Below are 22,543 nucleotides of genomic sequence, written 5' to 3' on the forward strand. Positions count from 1 at the left end.
GCCTACGTTCATCATGTAGAATGATGAATTCTACATGTAATGAATTCTGCATTCATCTGCAGGCCATGTTATAGTAGGAGATGCTATGATATTCATGCTGAGAATGATATTGCTTTTCCTTTTCTTTGTGTCTTCTATTCAGAAATAGTTTTTCATTAATCTACATCAGCCTTTTCTTTGGTCTTAGGTGTATTTTTTTGCCTAAGAAATTTGTTTTTGTGGAAAAAATTCAGATCTGTCTTATCTGGCTTTCAAAAATTTAAGTTTTTTTAAATAGTAACATGAAAAATCTAACTGATCCTGTTAGTGTTTTTTCTAACCTTGAGTGCAAGAGAAAAGAAAATTGTCTGGTCACCAGTTAGGTTAATTATTGAAGTAGATTCTGTCAACTAGATCGGGAACTGCACAGTCTTCATTTGCTTTTAAATCTGTTGCAAATACTTAGACTCATAGAATCATAGAATAGTTTGGGTTGGAAAGGACCCTAAAGCTCATCCAGTTCCAACCCCCCTGCCATGGCCAGGACACCTTGCACTAGACCATGTCACCCAAGGCTCCCTCCAACCTGGCCTTGAACCCTGTAAGGGATGGAGTATTCATCACTTTTTGGGCAACCTGTTCCAGTGTCTCACCACCCTCGCAGTAAAGAACTTCTTCCTTTTATCTAACCTGAACTTTCCCTGTTTCAGTTTGAACCCATCACCCCTTGTCCTATCACTACAGTCCCTGTAGAAACAAAAAAGCAGGCTAATAGGCTTTCATACAAGCTAGAATGAGTGTCCTCAATATGGCCTAACTATTGTGCTAAACTCAGATTACAGATCTAAATTAAAAATAGCTTCGTACTGGAAAAAAATCAAGAGTAGTAACTGACATAGCTGTAATGGGCATTCATTCATTTTCTTATTCAATTTAAATGTATGTAAAACTCATTTCAGAGTCCAGTTAGACTCAAGATTTGTCCTCCATTTGTTTGTAAATGATCTTAACTTTGTGTGCCAGGTCACCTCTTTAACATCGGAGTGCTGTGATTTAGATGGTGAGATGTTGCTGTTCATGGAGTTCATGTTTGTAGAGCTCCCTAGTTCAAAATTCATCAGCCTTTGCTTCAGATTTACAAACCTTTGAGATACATTGGCAAATGGTGTCTGGCACCATTTGTGATCTACTTGTACGCTCTTGCTAGCGGGTCTTTTATATGAGTGTGTGATTGAGTTTGAGCTTTTGACACTCTGGAAACTTTTTAATGTGTTTTTTTTCCACCCAATATAGCCATGCTTATAGTGTTTTCAAGCAGTGACAATCCTTTTTGGTTTGATTCCCCCCCCCCCTTCTTTCATAGTCTGTAGCTTTTAGATGTGATTTGAAGAAAAAACCTAGCTCAAAGAGCATGACTAAAGGCTCTTTGGTCACAACTGTACCAAATACCTTGTACTTCTTGTGATAGGGATGACAGTGAATTTTACACTTTGTTTTGAAGTCTTTTGCTTTGTAGTGCACTGCCTTTATTGCAAAGGGTTTTATTTTCTTACAGTAAGTGTCTGGCTTAACACACTGATATGTCATTTTAACTGCCCTAGTATGTCTCCTAGTTAGGGAGATTTGTACCCCTGAGCATTATGGATCCATTGCTATTTTTCATGCATTTAACATTTGATGATAGCCAGTTTGGTATTTCTGTTTTACAGGATGTCAGTCTTTTACTGCAGGAGTGGTACAGGATTCTTTTAGTCCAGTGAAAAGCTGTATTGTTAAGCTTTGTTCTTAAAGTTTCTGATCTGTTTATCAATAGCTCAGTAAGGAATTCCTTCATGAGATTCTCCAAACATGGAAGCAGATGGTCTTCCTTTTTGAATACTGGGATCCTTTCACTATCTGCTGTTGTTTTATGCTGATATATGTAAATATACTGTAGCAATACTAAATTGAATAGTTTTAACCTGTGTATTTCATCAGGAGCTATTCATTACTTAATGCCTGGAACATAGCCACGATGGTTTGTCACTGCTTGTTGCACCTGACAGTGCTTATCTTAGGAGATGATTGCTTTTTGAATGATTTCTGACCTGTATTGCTACATTTTCATTTTATCAACTCATTCTGTCTCTAAAAAATGAAAACCAGTGACAAAACTGATGCTTTAGCACCAATGCCCTTCCATACCTATTTCTTATCTTTTTCTCCTTCACTGCTTGACTGTGATTTCCTTAGCCCAGAATAAACAGAGGTTGAAAGGAAAAACCTTTTTTGATGTCTGCGCTGCCATGCTTTGGATTTTCGGCTTAAAATTTTCTTCATTCAATACATGTGACCATGGCATCATTTCAAGAGTGAAGGAGATAGTGGAGGTATTGAATGAAGTGGCCATCTATTGTGCTATTAATAACTGAAGAATCCTTCAAACTGACAAACACTTGTTTTTCTTCCCCAAAGGTAACAACACTTGTTAACACAAGCAATAAAGGACCATCTGGCAAAAAGAAAGGGCGCTCTAAGAAGGCTCACGTGTTGGCTGCTTCAGTGGAACAGGCCACTCAAAACTTCTTGGAAAAAGGCGATCAAATCGCTAAAGAGAGCCAGGATCTCAAGGAGGAATTGGTTGCTGCCGTAGAGGATGTACGCAAACAAGGTATGTGGAACCAAATGCTTAATGGGGTAACTGCTTCAGTTGATGCTTTCCGAGATTTCTTCCAAAATAAGTGTGTGATTGACTGATAATGTAACTAAAACCATGTCCTGTGGTACAGTATATCTGTAATAAGCATATAAATATTAAAATAGCTATACCTTCATGAATGGCAATGAGTATAAAGAATGTTCTGACTTTGGGGAAGATAATGAGTTTGGGTAGTTTTTCCTGTTATCTGTCACCAAATAGTGAACTCAAACATTACTTAGCAGCTGTGCTGCCAAGTGCTGAAGCTTGGTGTTTCATTTTCAACTTGCTTTTTATTCGGCGGTATAATAAACTGATGTGATTTTTTTTTTTTTTTTCACTGGGTTAAATTTGAGCAGTGGTTTAAAGTTTCAGGAGGCAAATGTAGCATTAGGATTATGGTGTGTGTATTTCTGGACAATCTATCAACAAAATAGTACATCGGTATAGGTTTTGGGTATATATTGAGAGATATAGATAGATTCTTAAAGTCTGGAAATACAGAGATAATAGCAGTATTAAAGGCATTTTTTGTTCTGGGCATTGGTGATAAGATAAATGTTAACGTTGGTTTGCTCACTGCATAGCTGAAGCTGCAAAATTCAAGATATGCAGTGTTACAAGAAATTGCCTAGTTGGGCATGGGACTCAGGTTTGGGATGATCACATTTTCTCTACTGGCAGAAATAATCCTGCTTTTGCACAATTTAATATTTGAAGTTTAAATTGGTATTATAAGAAAACTACTTTAAGACTTTAAATATCATACATACGCATAGCATGACTGTTACTTGAAAATTTTCCTTCAAAAAGTAAAATATGTATCAGATGCTTTCAAATTTACATGTGTTGTAAGGAAAAAAGATGTTTTCAGTGTATGTCCACATAACAAAACTTTTTCCCTTTCATTGACTTTGTAATTATCTGTAGTGCAATAGCATTAAACACCTTTCAGGGTGGCTTTTCCGTTGTGAATCCTATAATCTAAAGATACCACCTGCCAGTATCACCAGTCCTAGGTTTTAGAACAAGACTGACAGATCTCCAACTGAAATTTTGAATAGAGTCTAAAGGACTTAGGTATAAAATACTGCAGTCCAGTGAGTTAGTCCCCCAGCACTCATAGGATGGTTTTTTCAGTTAGAAACATTTGAGTCAAATTTTCACTATGAGCAGGCAGGGTTAAAATCTTGTGTACATGAACACTTGGTTTGTGAATATTCTAGGCAGTTCTACCCTGAGGCTATTTCTTCTTCCCATCAACTATATGCGTGTTGGGTTTCACTGTTTCCCTGTTCCTGCGTATTTTGATCGGTTTTCTTTTAAATAGTCAATTGCCAGCGCATTAGACTAAGTTGAATATTTGCTGTATGCTTTATGTACAGGGTTATGGTGCTATTCTGATGGGGTTTTAGTTTGCTATTCAGTCGGTTTTTGTTGTTGGGGTTTCTTTGGGGTTTTATTTTACAATTTGATGCTGATGCCTGGTTGTTCTGGCATGCAGCTTCATTTGTCAACTACTGCACTTTTCTGTTGCTGACGTTACTTATTTTGAGTGCCATTGCTCCCTATGATTTATAGGGGTCTCCCTTTGGGGCTGTGATGCTGCCCCCGCTGTTGCTAGCTTCTCCCAAAGAGCCTGAATTAGAGCCATCAGCCTCAACAGTTTCATGCTCTCTGATCTAGGCAAATACACCATTAGCATGGTATTGGAGCTTCTTATTATCTAGCTTATTATTATCTATCTAATACAAAGCTCATTGGAGCTTTGTATTAGTTAGCAGTGATTTCTTTGTAGAATTTTGCTTTGAAAAGCTAGAGGCACCTGAGAGGATTTGCTGTGGAGAGTTTTGGTTTTCTTTTTGACTGAATTTCTGACTTTTGATAACAAGCTTTTAATTCCTTTTTCTTAATCTGTATTTTAAAAAAATGAATGATGCAGAAACCAGGAGAAAACATCTCAAACAGCATTATGCAGAATGATACAGGCATTCATCTTTTGTCAACACTGAAAAAGCCTATCAGAAAAGTAGAACAGCTCTTATTGGTTTCTACAACCTAAGTCCATAATTAGGAGAGCAGGAGACACCAAAAACCATTATTAGCACACACGAGCCTTGTAAACTAGACCAGCCTTGCTGCAATGTGAAATGATATGTTTAGCTCAATGACATAAAGAGCTGGATTAATGAAGTGAGGCTGTGTTTTGCCAGAGTAGCACTAGTTGATTATCTGGCAGAATTCCAGGTTGGGTAATTACTCCCGCAACCTAAAAATACCTCCTGCAGTTACAGCTGGCGCTGGTGTGCTCCTCATTTCCTGCCCTATATTGCTGTATACTATCATATACTACTGTAGACAGTTACTGCAGTTCATCCCAGAGAGAGCTGCTTTCCACTGATAAGCATGAAACAAATGTACTGTATCATTGTCAAAATACTTTGGGATAAAAGTGAGTGCAAAGATAAAGCTTTAAGACTCTTGCTACTTTAATTACGTGGAAAGGTAAATTATATTTGCTGTACAAAACTTTGATCCACAGTTTTGATTCAAGGGCAAGTTTAGATGAGCTCTTAGGCAGAAGCTCTTCCCTGTGAGGGTGCTGAGGCGCTGGCACAGGGTGCCCAGAGAAGCTGTGGCTGCCCCATCCCTGGCAGTGTTCAAGGCCAGGCTGGACACAGGGGCTTGGAGCAAGCTGCTCTAGTGGAGGGTGTCCCTGCACATGGCAGGGGCTTTGAACTGGATGAGCTTTAAGGTCTCTTCCAACCTAAACCAGTCTGAGATTCTGTTATTTACAAAGTTGAATTCTTAAAAAGCAAAGATTATGAAGATTTGTAATGTGGTTTTGGTTTTGTTTTTCTCAAATTTTATGGAAAGGTGTAAATATTTTCACAGTATCACAGTATGCTAGAGGTTGGAAGGGACCTCAAAAGATCATCTAGTCCAATCCCCCTGCTGGAGCAGGAACACCTAGATAATGTTACACAGGAATGTGTCCAGGCGGGTTTTGAATGTCTCCAGGGAAGGAGACTCCACAACCTCCCTGGGCAGCCTGTTCCAGTTTATCCATTTTATGCATAGAGCTCATACCGATGTATATGTATGCATCCTATAATAATTCTATAATAGGAATATTTTGGCCTTACAGTTCACAGCAATATAAATGAAATTATCCAATTTCTATGCCATTGAATACTTTGCTGTATGGGTATTTATTCTGACAGAGTCAGAGTTGTGTAAAAGACCTCACAGATGGGGACAGACAAGACCCAAGTTATGTTGAAGTCTGTCATTCCTGTCTCCTTACATTAGAGGTCAGGGAAAGCAGACAGTCTTCTGCATCTTGAGGTTTTGTATGTTTTCTTTTGATTATAAAAGCCTCTAAGCCCTCAAGCTACAAAGCCTGAGAAGTGCAGGAGGTGAAGAATAACTCATAGAAGTAAGAAATAGAGTTTGGGAAGGGGAGCAGAGGGGAAAGTTCTCCCAGTGTGTTTAAACACAACTGGCATTTTACTGATCACTAAAGAAGAAGGAAATTCCCTGTGGAGAAGACATCCAGGTTTGGATTCACACAAAACTCTACAAAGAATTGCAGCTCTATTGGGCCCAAGTTTGATTAAATTTATTAAAAACTCCCTGGGGTGCTGAGGAAAGCAAGACAAGGAAATGGGTTATATTTCTGTAAATGTATTTTATCTGTTAAATGACTTTGGCAATATCTGTCTTGTAGGTATGTGCTAGTGACTGCCTGATTTTAATGTCATTTTCCTAGAAGGTTTCTGGCGTATAGCTGAGATTTCCATTAAAAAACATGATTTAGGCCAGCAGCTGGTGGTTGTGTTTTGAATTTTCACTTTTCAGGCAGGGCAGATACAACTTCACACCATAACCTGCAATTTGTGCTTCAATCGAGGGTCAGAATAGCTGTTGATGGGGTTTGTGTTTGAAGATGATATACGTAATTTTTTGGTCATGTGGATTTATGCACGTTGTATAAAAAGAATATGATTCATGTACTCCATGACTGTCTGTAGGCTTGAAAGTGTTTATCAACATCTGACATGGAAAAATGACTTAAACTTTCCTGGTAAGTTTTTTCTCTCTGGAACATACCAAAAAGTAATATTTTTATCACTTTTCATGCTTTTAACTACCTACATTTTAAATCTTTTTAAATCAAAGTTTTAAACTAAACCCTGTGAAAGGTCTTTACCTTCTGGTTACCTCCTGTCTTCAGATACCTTGGGAAAAATGCTGGGAAGATGCACAGCTGAGCTGGTGAGAGCAAACCTCAGAATATACATATACAAGATGCTGTTTGGTTTTATAATAATTGATAATGCTGTTTGAGCTTTTCTGATTTAATGACAACAGTATGACAGAGTCTGATAGCTGCAATGTCACATACACTGTCACTTGTTCCTTGAGACTGCCAACCTCTTAGCTGAATGCCCAGCATCTTTTGAATATTAAGCCAATATCCCAGTTCAGCAAACTGAATCTCAGGAGATCTTTTCTGATTGTATAATTTTCTTTCAGTTAGGCTTTGTTTGTTCCTTCCTAAAACCCAGTCCTCACAGTGCTGTGATATCCCGTCTTTAAGACTTGTTGTCTGAAGGTCTCAAATTTCCCTGCTCGGATTTGGCTTCCTTAAAACTTATCTACTCTTTAGCTTTTTGTTTTCTGCCCTCTAATCCAATCAGTTTTCTTTAACTGCATTATAAAAGCAGCCATCTCTGTTTTCCAAGCAGTCTCTGCTGCTCTCCTCTTTTTCCCTGTCCTTTTCCCTGCTCCCTTCATGTGGTCGTACACTTGTTCTTCAGTTCAAGGCCTGATCTTTCCCCTGCCTCATGGTCTCTTTAGATCTCCCATTCCTGGTAACCTCCTTATTTCCATGTCCATTTTAAATCCTTTTTCCATATTCACATAACATCCTTCTTTTCTCTCATGTTTAGTAATAGTTCTGTAACGTAGAAGTAGAGAAAAAAAAATCAAATGTCTTGATCCCTTCCCCCCCCTTTACTTTGCAAACTTACTGTACCTTGTTTGTTGTCCTTGTTTTCTCCACCAGTAGATTATACTTCTCTCTGAAGTATTGTGACCCTGGGTAAACAGATCACACCATTCTATTTGCCCATCCTTCTGATTGTACGTATTTTTATCCATTCTGTCTGGTTTCCCACTAAATTTCCTGTCTTTCTTACACTGAAAGCATTCCTAGTAAGCCTGTCTTATTTACATTTAAGTCCAGGGTATGAACATCTTCTTACGTAGTATGTTACAAAGCAACCTTCCAGTGTCTGAAGGGGGCCTATAAGGATGCTGGAGAGGCACTTTTCATTAGGGACTGTAGGGATAGGACAAGGGGTAATGGGTTAAAACTTAAACAGGGTAAGTTTAGGTTGGATATAAGGAGGAAATTCTTACTGTAATGGTGGTGAGGCACTGGAATGGGTTGCCCAGGGAAGTTGTGAATGCTCCATCCCTGGCAGTGTTCAAGTCCAGGTTGAACAGAGCCTTGGGTGCCATGGTTTAGTGTGAGGTGTCCCTGCCCATGGCAGGGGGGTTGGAACTGGATGATCTTAAGGTCCTTTCCAGCCCTAACTATTCTATGTTACACTGATGCTTCAGATGTACTTGCTTAGCAGAGTCAGCTGCAGGAGACTTTGCAGGAGCCCTGATTTACCCAATCTACTCTTTCTGCTGTCCTTTTGATGTGCTTGAATAAAGAAAAGTAAAAGTGAAAAAAGGTTTGTACCCATTAGTATGTAAAATCTTTCCTAGAATAGTTTGGGTATAACACTTCAAGTTACATTTCAAATATAAAAAAAGCCTGAGCTGAATACATTACACTTCAGTTAATAAGAATTCAACTAATGGGGGTAGGCTTGCTCTCTCAGTCTCTCTGTTGCTTCTTTCACAGTTTTCCTAGTTTATAAAATATATGGAAGTGAAATTTCTTCATGAGGACTTTTCCGTAGAAGCCATTAAAAGACTTGTCACAATACAACTGTCACTTGATGTGGGAAAAGAAGAAATTCTTTTTATAAAGCAAATGATGAAGTATTGTCTGATGTCTGCATCTGTTTTCAACTCTGAGTCTCAGTGACTGGATTCAAAATGAAGGGCTGATCTGCAACTGGAGATATGTAAAGGTATCACTTACTGTAATAACTAAGCACTGATTACTTCAGGGCTTTTTGGGCATTTTTCTGAGTCTTTCTGGCTGGTTGCTATTCCTAAAGTCTGAGTTGAAGGAAAGAACTGTAGTTCGTTGGATTTGAATCTGGCAAGGATGAAGGAGGAATAAATAGATCCTTTTAGAAACAAACTAACTTGTCCATATAACCCAAGCTATTGTTTCTTACCTGGGTTAAGGGCTAGAAATCTGTTTGGGAGGACATCTGATCTTTTCACTTGAAGCATGGTCTCTCTATGTTCATTTATAATGCTTTTCATTGAAGTGTATGAGAACTGCTTTTGTTAATAGAATTTAGTCTCCTCTAGCCTTGATAAAGGAGAAGCCGTGTGCCTGTGGAAAGAAAGTACAGAAAAGCAGTTATTTCAGACAAACTTTCTGAAAGATGAAGCAAGCCGTGTGGTCAACCCTGCTTAATAGGGAATGGATTTTGGTCTGCACTTCTGAAATAACCTGTGTGCATATTGAGCATATTCTGTCCATTTTTGCCAATGATGTCTATGATGAGGTGCTCTGCAACTTGCTTTTTGCCCATCTCACTGATGGCTTGTGCCTGTCCAGCTTGGAGTGTGAAGATCTGAAGTCTTACATTGGGTAACTCACTGAAGCTGTGGCCTGAAAACTTCATCTTGTTATTCAGAAATATTCATCATCTATTTTGAAATTGCCTGTTACATTTGGAAGGGACTTCAATTGTTATTCATGTTTGCAGTGCTCAGCCTAGGAAATATGGCTTGCTGAATGTCATTCTATGGAAATATTCTAATGCTAGTTCTTTCAGACCCTTTTCAGATCCATTAAATCTCTTCCAGCTCTCTGAGAACTTGGTTCTGAAAGACAGTAAAGTTCCTTCTCTAAAATTACATAAAACTCTTCTGCTGAAAAGCAGACATTGCACAGAATCTCAGAGTTGTTATACAGATAAGTGCTGTGAGGGGTTCCCAAGTGGCCTCTTTTATGCTCTTATGCTTTCATTTTCCCATGTTCGTTCCTCCTCAAATCATCTTGGTGCATTGTACCCACTTTCAGATCCTCCTCCAAGCCTCCCATTACAAATCTTGTGAAGGTCTAAAATGTTCTTTCCTTGCATTCCATAATGAGTCCTGTATTTATCCATCATATTTGAAAACTCATGGCAGTCAGGTGAAGTTCCCGATGACTGGAAAAAGGGAAATACAGCCCCCATTTTCAAGAAGGGGAATATGGAATACCCAGGGAGCTACAGAGCAGTCAGTCTCACCTCTGTGCCTGGCAAAATCTTGGAGCAGATTCTCCTGGAAGGCATGCTAAGGCACATGAAAATAACAAGGTGCTTGGTGACAGCCAGCATGGCTTCACTAAGGGGAAATCCTGCCTGACCCATTTGATGGCTTTCTATGATGGGGCTACAGAAATGATGAACATAGGCAAAGCAGTTGACATCATCTACCTGGGTTGTTAAAAGCATTTGACACTGGTTCAAACTTAAACAGGGGAAGTTTAGATTGGCTATAAGGAAGAACTTTCCTGTGAGGGTGGTGAGGCACTGGAACAAGTTGCCCAAGGAAATTGGGAACACTCCATCCCTATCAGCGTTCAAGGCCAGGTTGGACAGAGCCTTGGGCAGCATGGTTTAGTGTAAGGTGTCCATGGCAAGGGGGTTGGAACTAGCTGATCTTGAGGTCCTTTCCAACCCTAACTGGTCTATGATTCTATGGTTGTATTTCTGAGCAGGAAGCTAACCATATAGGAAAAACTAAGAGGATAAGGTGATTTTTCAATATGTGTCCTTAAGGTTTCAGGCCTTTGGAGGGATCTTAAACTGAAGATGACCCTGTTTTTTGGTAAATCCAGCTGACTGAGAGCCTGTGCTTGTTCTCTGCACCACTTTCAAAAGATTTATATCTGTTGCAGCTTCGGCTGGAGCTTTTCTAGTATTCATTTCACTTTCCACTATTTTGTTTAAGCTCATGTTAGGTTAAATTTATGATGACTTGCATCTCCCAGATATCTTTGTTATAAAGGGTAGTTGGCATTTGATACATTGCCCAAATATGACCATTCAAGAGAGATTTTACAAGAGTACAGAGATATATGTTTGAAAAATAAAGATATTGGGTGATTTTTCCTTTTCCATGCTATATTTATTTCTATTGTCTGTCTTGAAGATTTTATTACTATCATGACTATAGCAGAGAAGAATGAAATTGCTTTAAAATGTCAACTTTTGACAGCTGTCAAAGATTAAATTATACTCCGGAATTGAAAGTTATGGAAATAGTGTAATAGGATCTGATTTTAGAATTCCAAATTACTACTTGTCCTTTCCGAAGCAATATTTCTGTTAGAAAAAAGTTTTATTTGAGAAATATACAGAAATATATGACAGCTAAATACCCAAAATCTATGAAGGGATTTTAACTAGGGCACATTTTTCAGTAAATATTTTATTCTACCACAATCTAGTATTAGTATACGTGAAATTTCTGAATTTGGGTTGAATTTAGAAAATAGTTTCACTAGGATTTATAAGACAATAAAATAAAAAGGGTCTTACAAACTGGAAGAGGCACCATAGACAATTATTTGCCCTGCTCTGTCTTCCAGCAAAACTGGGTAGGCTTAGTCCACACTCAGTAATTCTCAGCAGTATTAAATGTACATTCTTTTCAATTAAGTTTTGAGATAACCATGAACAATGTTCTGCAGGAAGATTTTCTTACATGCATAAAGTCTGTGTTTAAGTTCTTTCTGTGTTTAATTCAATATGGAGATTTGAATTGAAGGCTTTGACCCTCAGAAGAGTACTGTTACCATAAAGTTATAGAGAATCATGGGATGAGAATCTCATCTCTGCCTCCTCCTTTTGAGGCTGTTCTAATTTATGTGCTAGTGAAACATCATCTGGATTGCAGATGAGTGCTTGAAATCACTGTTGATTCATTGGACATGAACTTTGAACTGAATTTCATTTTGTTCAACCCAACATTTAAACAAAAAAATGAAAGGAAAAGTCTGATTTGCCCTTTGAACTGGAGAACTGGTTATTTTAGTTTGTCACATTGAAAGTATTTAGAAGGTGATGGAAGTTTTTAACACAGTAAAAGTAATAAGAGTTGCACCATTTTTCTAATGTAGCGATGGATAGGGCAAACTGGAGGGAGAACATGGAGATGCAGAATCTTTGTCCTGGATATTTAAATTGGGAAGTAGCCTGGTGGGAGAAATTCAAGGAGATGGGCTTGGGATTTGGTCATTGCTTTGTGCTTCAGTTGCATTGCTTTGAATGAAGAGCTGGTGGGTGTGTTGCAAAGCAAACCTTCACCAAAGGGAAGGACAGATTTGCTTCTGGACCACCACTGTTGTCCTCTCCTGTTTCTTCCAGCTCTCCAGTCATTCCTCTCTCATTGTGCTGAAAGATGGATTTTCAGTCTTTCAAAAGCTGTAGCTGGGGAATTTCAGAAATGATTTTTGTAATGATTACGCAGAAAAAATGTTGGTAACAAACTTATGCAAAAAAACCTCTCGTTCTGTTGAATGTTGTAAATGAGGTAGTAAAATACATTTTCAATTGAAAAAAAATATGCTTTCTTTGTTCAGAATGTCATTGTAAATACTGTGGTCATTCAGCTAAAAAGTAGGAAACTTTGATTCTGATCCATGTTGCCAGGATTATTTCTGCTACTTACCCAGTTGCATTTAATAAGAAAGATATAAGTAGTCCTTGGCACAATACACTTCATCTGGGAGTCTTTCTTGCACCCTCCTCCTTCACTAAAGTATGTTTCCTTCTGTGTTCTTTATTTTTGACTGCAATTTCCATGGCAGTCATCCAGCTTTAAAAGCAGTTGTGAAGAAGTTTCACTCTCCCATGCAGATAATTTTGCATATGGTTTCAGAAAGAGGTAGTTGAGTTGATGACAGCATGAAAATTTGAAATACACTTCCTAATACCTGAATCCTAAAGGGTGCTTAGTCAATATAGGAAAGACTTTGATTTATTGTCTTCCATTTAGCATTTTGAACACGTCTCTCTCTGAAGTACATTTTTCACATATTAAAAAGGCTTCTGTTCTGAGCAATACATTATAGAGTGAGGGAGTACAAAATGTTATCAAATAACAGGACCTGCTTCCGTCTGAGAAGTTTCAAGTTAAAGTATTCAGATCATCAGGTATATCATCCTCTTCGAGTTTTAATCTCTTTATCAGAAAGAAATACTGCTAAAACTTTAGGTCTACAAAATATTATGGCTGCTGTTTATACATGAAAACTGGAAAAAGGAGACAATTCTGCAGTATATATAGAATTTAGAATCTTTATAACTACTAAAAATAGGCCTAAAATCGCCACTGATTCTGATGTTTCCCAATCTCATTCATTCGTAACATCAGATTTGACATTCAGATCTGTGTTTGGTTTCAATTGCTTGCTTGTTTTAGAATCATAGAATAGTTAGGTTGGAAAGGACCTTAAGACCATCTAGTTCCAAACCCCCTGCCATGGGCAGGGACACCTCACACTAAACCATCTCACGCAAGGCTCTGTCCAACCTGGTCTTGAACACTACCAGGGATGGAGCATTCACAACTTCGTTGTGCAACCCATTCCAGTGCCTCACCCACCTGCCCAGGAAAGAACTTCCTCCTTATACCCAATCTAAACTTCCCCTGTTTCAGTTTGAACCCATTACCCCTTGTCCTATCACTCCAGTCCCTAAAGAAGAGTCCCTCCCCATCATCCTTATAGCCCCCCTTCAGGTACAGGAAGGCTGCTCTGAGGTCTCCACGCAGCCTTCTCTTCTCCAGGCTGAACAGCCCCAACTTTCTCAGCCTGTCTTCATACGGGAGGTGCTCCAGCCCCTGATCATCCTCGTGGCCTCCTCTGGACTTCTTCCAACACTTCCATGTCCTTTTTATATTGAGGACACCAGAACTGCACACAATGCTCCAGGTGAGGTCTCACGAGAGCAGAGCAGAGGGGCAGGATCACTTCCTTCGACCTGCTGGTCACGCTCCTTTTGATGCAGCCCAGGATACGGTTGCTTTCTGGGCTGCAAGTGCACACTGCAGCCGGCTCATGTTCATTTTCTCATCGACCAACACCACCAAGTCCTTCTCCTTGGGCTGCTCTGAATCTCTTCTCTGCCCAGCCTGTAGCTTTGCCTGGGATTGCTCCGACCCAGCTCTAGGACCTTGCACTTGGCATGGTTAAACTCCATGAGGTTGGCATCAGCCCACCTCACAAGTGTGTCAAGGTCCCTCTGGATGGCATTCTTTACCTCCAGGGTATCAACTGAACCACACAGCTTGGTGTCATCGGCAAACTTGCTGAGGGTGCACTCAATCCCACTGTCCGTGTCAGCGATGAAGATGTTGAACAAGATCGGTCCCAACATCGATCCCTGGGGGACACCACTCGTTACTGGTCTCCAGCCAGACATTGAGCCATTGACCACAACTCTTTGTGTGCGGCCATCCAGCCAGTTCTTTATCCACTGAGTGGTCCATCCATCAAATATGTATCACCCCAATCTTCCCTTTACCTGTTTCATCTGGGCTTTGTGGTTTTAAATCACTCTTTAATTTTATTACTTTGGTCATGCGTTATTTTATGGCCAACTTAAAATCATAGAATGGTTTGAGTTGAAAGGGACCTTAAAGCTTATCCAGTTGCATCCCCATGCCATGGGCAGGGATGCCTTCCTCTAGAGCAGGTTGCTCCAAGCCCCATTCAACCTGACCTTTTGAATACTGCGAGGGATGTGGCAACCACAGCTTCTCTGGGCAACTTGCTAGATACATGCCTGAATTCAGCTAATGTTCTGTTAATGTATTTCCCACTGGATGAAGCAGTTTCCATTTTCTCCAGTTATTTGTCTTGTTCTGTGGTACCTTCCATTTTCTGGAGAAGTAAGGTTTTGATTTTCAGAGAAGTAAGGAGAGGAGCCAGCAGGACTGTTCCCTTGGGCTTCTGGAGGGCAGACTGGCCTGTTCAGGAGCCTGGTTGACAAGAGTCGCTTGGGAGGCAGTTCTGAAGTGCAAAGGGTTCCAGGAATGCTGGACACTCTTCAAGAAGTGAAGAAGTGTCTTGAAGGCACAGGAGGAGCTGAAAGACTTCCGTGGTGGGGAAGAAGACTGGTCTGGCTGAACAGAGAGTTTTGGCTGGAACCAGGGGAAAAAAGAAGAGTTTATGACTTTTGGAAGAAGGAACAGGAAACTCAGGAGGCTCCCAAGGATTTTGAGGTTACGCAGGGAGAAAATTAAAGGGGCTAAAGCCCAACTAGAACTAACCTGATCTTTTTCTATGGTATGGTAAAACCAGCTTAGTGGATGAGGGAAAGGCTGTGGGTGTTTGCCTAGACTTCAGTAAAACCTTTCACACTGTCAAAGTGTCAAACTTAAAAAGACAAACTTTTTATTTTCTGTTTTCATTTGTCTTTAATTTCTCCTTCTTTTCTCTGTTTCACATTTTTGTCTTTTCTCTTTGGTTTTGATTTTCCTGACTAATCCAATCTCCATTTTCTGCCTTTGCCTTGGTGAAAACTAAATACGTTCAATTTCAGGATGGTTTTTGCAATTCAGTGCAAGGTAGAAATGCTTAATTAGCTCTAAATATGTTAGTTTAAGTAGCAGACATGCTCTAGCTAGCTTGGCATAGAAATCTATATGGACTAATATAGCTGCTGACAAGTACATCAAATTGTTGGAGCTGATGATCATTCCTGATACTTAAGCACAGTTTTTACACATCTCATGCTTCTTAATATGCTTCCACAGTGACACCTGTATAAGCAGCTCTCCCTAATGACTGTTTGTTTCTGTTCTTGTTAAAAATCTAGCACTAAGCATGTTGTTTATGAACCTTGTATCACACAAAATGTACTGATCTGCTCTCCTGGCTGGTGGTGGTGGTTCATGCATCAGCTTTGGGATGCACCAGCATCTAATGTATGAACATCAGTATGATGTTCAGGTAACTCTTTATCTCTCTGCACAGAAGCTCTTGCAGTTTTTAAGCATTGACCCACTGTGTAGTTATATCAGGGGCTATCTAAGATTGCTGTAGTCTTAGAATATATGTATCCATATTTTTAATGTAATTCCCAATTTTGGAAAGATAGGCTTAATTTTCATGTAGGTTAATGCTTTGGGCATGATTTCAAAAATTCTTGACAAGTTCTTTAATGGTTTAAAAATAACTGCTTTGGGCCTCAAATATAGGTTACCACAAATAATGTGTGCAGCTTATGTGAACAGAGAGTAGAAAAGAAATAACTTAATTCTTTGCAAGTGGTAGGGTACCTTCTATGTCTTGCACTATGCAAATCTGCAAGTGCTCTCCTTTGTATTCTTTATTGTCTGCTTTCTCTTATCTTTTCTTATCATGAGCCTCTGCCATAGACTTGCCCTGTGCTGGTGACTCTCCTTGGTCTGTTTCTCTCCTTTCCTACGCTATCTCACACTAGAGTACCTCTTTTAATTATTCTATTTAAAATTTACCTGTTGTTTTTCCTTTCTTGGCCACAGAACCCTAAATTGTTCAACATTAACGTGCCTGTTCTCTTAATCCCAGTCAGGGTGTTGCAAAAAGGCTGTTTCCCGATTTCATCTGTTTGTTCCCCAGATCTTTAATAATAGTAGGAAAATGCCATATACCTCTATCATATTCATGATCTCTCCATGTTCTTTATCTCAGGCTCATTACAAAGTTGGGTGATTGGCAGGCAGCAATACCTCTTGCTATGATTCTATGACACCATTCTGTGGTTCTATATTAATCCTTGGGCTACAGTGTGCTTGGAAACATGCTGTATTTAGAGCCAGGTGGTCTCTGCTTCTCATACTGCTTCTGTCAAGTCATTCACAGATAGGAGCTAAGTATAAGAGCATAAATTAGCAGGGATATGAAACTGTCCCCTTCAAACAGGTTGTGAGCTGATCAATCCACTAGACTGATCAATCTCAGCATCAATCCTACCCACCTCCTCACAGTGCTTCCCTTGAGTTGGTGTTAACTTGCTCCTTCTGTTCTCTGAGCTCATTGCGATTTTTTGATAGATTTTGATAAAAAATATGGCTTGCTGGAAAATATCAACCCTTTGAAATCGAAGTTTATCTCAACAGAAATCGAATTCAACTAAGCTTTTCATTGAGCAATTTTTTTTCTATGTGATAATAAGAATGATGGAACTGATTCTAATTACGGTTTTGAATGCAGTTCACAGTGCCTAGGACACAGATGTAATGTACCTGCTAACATGCTTGGTATACAGTATTTGTAAGCGTCTTCAAACATTATCCAGAATGACTGAATCTGGTATCTTAATGGAGAATGCCACAGTAGATATGCTAGAACACTTCCTTTCCTATGTCTGTTAGAGAGCTGTGTGTGCTTTCCTAATGTTGTCCCTTTCTGTACCTGATATGATTCATTCAAATTGATTAATCTCAATTCTCTTTACTTGTTATGCAGAAACCCATTAAGTGATTAAATGCAAGGCTTTAATTGCTAGGACTCACAGAAGAAGATCTTCCTTTGGCAGCTGCATTCATTTTAGTCCTGTTTTACAATTATTTTAATAAATTTACTATGCCCTGTTCACCAAAAAGATGCCAGCTCTTCCTAGGGATTGCCATTGTAGTTATTTCAACAGCTCTGTCCTGTTTATGTGGTGAAATATTCATTTTGAGTGTGCTTCTTGTCTCAGTTCTGCAGCTACTGGGAAAAGAAAGAAACTTCCTTTTTTTTATTAGAAATCTCAAGTTTGTAAGATAAATATATAGAAGTTGTGGAGAAACTAATAAGTGAACAACGAAACAATAGGCTTTCCTGCAGTGCTAAATCATTCCTCCCATTGTCTTACTGCATGGCAGACATCTGTTCTACTTTGTACTGGTTGTTGGAAGACAGTCCTACCACATTCCACAGTTCTGTCCAGGGGAGCTGTGGCTGCCCCATCACTGGCAGGGTTCAGGGCCAAGTTAGTGGAAGGTGTTCCTGCCCATGGCAGTGGGTTGGAACTGGATGAGCTTGAAGGTGCCTTCCGACACAAACCATTCAGTATCAGAACTACCCAAACAAGCACACAAGGTTTCCTTGGAAAGGATATTATATTGTTGGCTTCACTCCCAGATGGAAAGTGAGAGCAAACTAGCTTATGTACAGCCTTGAACTATCAGGTTTATCAAGCAAAGCCAATTTATCACACAGAAGGTACTTTGAGATGAAAAGAAACATTTTCCTTGTCTTCTGTACAGCACTGAAGTTCAGCTTCATGACTTTTCCCAGGATACAAATAAGGCCATGCTATAATTCAGTTGAGATTGAAGTTTTAAATTTGCCTCTGTATTTATTGATATTTTAGGAGGTCTGGTGTGTTTTCATGTTCCCTACACCAGCCACAGTGTTGAACATCTAATGTTCTTCTTGATGTTCGTGAGCTCTCCACCTCTCTGAAGGCTAATCAGTGTTTAGTTTATCCCTGAAGGGCGTTAAACTGCAGAGTAGCTGAGAACTGTAGACAAAGAGGGATTAGAAACAGTAATGTATTCCCACATCAAAATAATTTACTTTTTTAATTGAAATTTAATGTTTTATTGTATGTAAATGCATCTGTGATGTTTCAAATACTCTATTAATCTGACAATTTATTAGAAAAGCTCTTTTTAAAATGTAACATTGGTGAAATAAATTGTTCTAGATTGTCATTGATATGTAGCTAAATACCTGACCTTTCTGTATTTGTTTTTTACAGTCCCTTAAGAAAGATGTAGTTGGGTTAATTAAAATAACATATTTTAATGGTGTGTGAAATGAATGAGATGTTGTGCTATTGGATCTATGCAAATATTGAAATTAAAATGCATACTAGTGTTAAGGGTATCCATTGTGCTTTAAAAAACATAGAGCGATGGAAGATCACTATCTAAACGTCAAATGCAAAGTAAGACAAGCTTAAATGAGCTAGGTTTTCTGTATAATCAATTCTAGAGAGACACTGCTCCAGTAGCTGAAATGTAATGGGAAAAGATCAAGTGAGATCCAAGGCTGGGTTGGATGGTGCTTTGAGCAACTTGGTCTAGTAAAAAGTGCCCCTGCCACTGTCAGGAGGTTGGAACTAGATGAGCTTTAAGGTCCCTTCCAACCCAAACCATTCCATGATTCTATGATCATTGGGCTTGAAATCTATTGATGAGAACAGTTGTCATTCTTCCACAGATGGAGAGCAAAATCCCAAAAGCAAGTGAAAAGGGAGATGAGTTTAGGGGACATAGTAGTAATGATTTAGAAGAAAAATAGGAGGGACGGTGGGATAAAGTTTTAACAACCATTTGAGTGAAGTTGTTTGAATTCTGAATAGCATTTTAATGCATTTTTATATTTAGTAAATATACATCCTTCAGTATGAAAACATAAAATGCTTCCCAAATGTTAACAAACAATTATACAATGTCAAATAGGGATTACTAAATGAAATGGACAATTTTTAGTTATGGAGAATGGATTTAAAAATACTGTAAACAAAATATAATGCTTTAAGGTATGGACTAAATCATCAGTATGATTACTAAGGTCGGAGGAATATAGACATAAGAAATCAACCATCAAAGACCAGATTTAGTTCATTATTCCTGAATCAGAAACTAGCCTGTTGACAAGTCTACTAGAATGGACAACGGGAGGTCCTGCTCTCCTTGAGTCAAGTCAAAAGGGGATAAAACTGCAGATCTTTGCATCCTGAAGGGATTGGTTTTGTTTGGTTTAGTAACAAGACAGCATCCATGAAGAAAAGATTAAAAACCTGCTTACATTTTTTACATGTAACCCATTAGCAATTATGGGTTATTTAAATTTATGATATCATTTAGCATTATCAATACTCTTCTGTACAGAATCTGCAGCTTAGTTTGGGTCTGTATGCTACTATAATTTAGAATAGCTTCATAAAAATGCTTTTGCTCTAATTCCTAGGAGAGCACTCTAAAATACTTTAATTATGTCATGGATCAGTGGTCCTGTCTTTTTAATCTTGGACATGTAGAACAAAAGACAAAATCTGAAAGAGGTGGATTCATTAGACCATGGCTTTATTAATGTCTTCCATTTGAGAACCGCTCGGGAATGGTACATCCAATCAGGCTGTCATTGTTTCCTTAATGATTTCCAGGTGTTTGGAAGATTGTCAGTGTTCCCTACTGATTATAGCTGTTTTCTAGCTTGTTGCTTTGTGTCCACCATCTTCTATCTCTCAATAAATACTCTGAGGCTTTGGAAAAATGACATTTCCTCACTGTATTAACCACTGAGAGCTTTAGTCCATTCCTTTAGTCATAGGTAGATAGTTGCCTTTAAGTCTGCTTATGTTTCCAAAAGTTCCAGTAGCCCAACACAGCATGTTTATGCACCCCTACCGAAAAATGTGCCAGTAAATCAACATTGGTAGCTCTCGGCCCTCCTTTTACTCTTTCTTTTTCCTATGTGATATCCACAGTCACTTCCACTAGGCTAAATAAGGTAGTGCTTTTATAAGGCACAGATCAGAAGATATCTTTTTCACCTATGATAAATTCGGTCAATGATTTCCATAGCAAATGGTGAATAAAATCTGTCAGCTTTTTATGTGTTCGCATGAAGTTTACCTGTGTCTATGGGGCCTTTTTGTAAACTGCATGGAATCAAGTTCATAGTTTGTAATTTAAATGCTATGCATTTTGCAATTATTTTTCAGTGTGTTTTCAGCCCATCGTGTTGGTTTTGGCAGTTGACTGATGTAAGAGAAGACAGTTGAGTTTGATGAGCAAGTAGAAAATTGGTAGTTTTATGTCTGGTTAGGTTTTTGCCAGCTCATAGAAATCCAGTTTCTAGGGAGAAATGCCTGCCAGAGTTGGCACAGTGAAGGCAGCAGGAGTGCGTGTTGGGGGAACAAAACACAGTTATTGCTTCTCCAACTTAGTCATGTATGATAAGAAAATTGGTTGAAGAGAGTGACTTCTAAACAGGATTCCCATTCTTTAACTAAGAAATACTAAAAAACTTTCTTTAACTAAAAAACAAAAATTTATCTTTGTATAAATTGTATCTTTGTTTTTCAGGATACCGTAAATTTCTTTTGCTTTTGTCACTACTCTTAAGCATTATGCGATTTTTATCTGGAAAGAGCTGATGGTGAGATTGAGAGAGTTGATTGTCTTGATTTCCAGTGTTAAGAAATTGCACAGTTCAAGTCTTGTTGCAGCACTGTTGTGGTACCTGCTTTAGCTGCATGCCTCTGAAGTTATTTGATATCTGAAAGAAGGAAAGGTTTCACAGAATCAGAGTCTGGGAGGGACCTCTGGGGAGGCACTTCCCTCAGTTTTCCATTTAATGTTTTGAACAGGTTAAAATAGTCACAGCTGCCCAGGGTAGAGGTGGAATCACCATTCCTGGGGATATTTAAAAGATGTGTAGATGTGGCACTGGGGGACATGGTTTAGTGATGGAATTGGCCGTGTTGGCTTAATGGTCCAGCCTATATGATTCTATGATTATTATATGGTTCTATGACTATGCCTAGTCTATTTAAATGTTCCCTAACCAAGGGTACGCCTGCCTGCCTGCTTTCTTTCGCACTGGTCTCAGTGGCCTGGGATTCCCAAAGACAAGTCTTACTAGTAAAAGCCAGTTATTTAGCCTGGTTGTTATTTTTGTAAATATTAGTCATTTGTTACTCCACTTAAGGTGGCCACACTGATATTTTGAAACAGTTTGCATCAGAGTATTTGGAAATTACATCCTGTGGAAACACGTATTTACGAAAATAACATGGTTACTTTTTGTCACTTACAATGCATACACATGCATAGATATGTCCGTATATTTTTGTGTGCGTGCCTAAGAACATCACATAATACTTACATGTTCCTGTTCTTTATTAACACTTTCCCTAGATAGTGGTATAATAAAGTATTTTCTTTTCAGTAAAAATAGGAAGCAATCAGCCTAATAGTTTCTGGAAATATATTCAGAGAATATAAACATTCTGAATGGATGCGCATATATATATATACATAGTTTTTGAACATGTGTCTATGTCTATAAAATTACAGGAAAAAATGTATAAATTTAGTGACTTATTTTTTTTTCTGCTTTTTTTCCGCTTAGATTTTCACTTCTAATGTGCAGTAATCAGTTACTACCTTGCCAGTTCTTTGGGGCATTATTCCATTTTAAGACTTTAATAGAAATTTGAAATAGGATTCAACATGAGACATGCTGTGGATTGTACATTCCTTTGGCCTTTTTGATGTTCATTTTCTGGGATGTTCAGAATTTTGGTGACCTTTACAGTCCTCTGCTGATAGCTTGATGCAGAAGTTAAGCTTGTAGCACTTGCCTTGCCTTGCACAGATTGCCAAGTAACTTGTACGTGTATGTGATTCTGGTTAATTACATTTAAACGTCTTTAACTGCTCCCATATAGAATCATAGAATAGTTAGGGTTGGAAAAGACCTTAAGATCATTCAGTTCCAACCCCCCTGCCATGGGGGGTGATACACTAAACTGTATCACCCAAGGCTCTGTCCAACCTGGCCTTGAACACCACCAAGGACGGAGCATTCACAACCTCCCTGGGCAACCCATTCCAGTGCCTCACCACCCTTACAGTAAAGAACTCCCTTCTTATATCCAATCTAAATTTCCCCTGTTTAAGTTTTAACCCATTGTT

The 22,543-nt window shown here is 38.8% G+C and overlaps 1 protein-coding gene across 2 annotated transcripts in view; it reads left to right on the forward strand.

Moving 5' to 3' along the window:
* CTNNA2 (catenin alpha 2) overlaps positions 1-22,543 on the forward strand; it is a 440,210-nt gene that overhangs the window by 40,783 nt on the left and 376,884 nt on the right. For both annotated transcript variants that reach the window (XM_062640068.1, XM_062640069.1), the window contains exon 3: positions 2,442-2,629. In XM_062640068.1, coding sequence (XP_062496052.1) covers positions 2,442-2,629 — 188 coding nt within the window. The remainder of the gene's footprint in view (positions 1-2,441; positions 2,630-22,543) is intronic.

This window comes from Pezoporus occidentalis, unplaced genomic scaffold, assembly GCF_034315485.1.
Source record: "Pezoporus occidentalis ecotype Australia unplaced genomic scaffold, CSIRO_AGI_Poc_V1 ctg63, whole genome shotgun sequence".
NCBI classification, from domain to species: domain Eukaryota; kingdom Metazoa; phylum Chordata; class Aves; order Psittaciformes; family Psittacidae; genus Pezoporus; species Pezoporus occidentalis.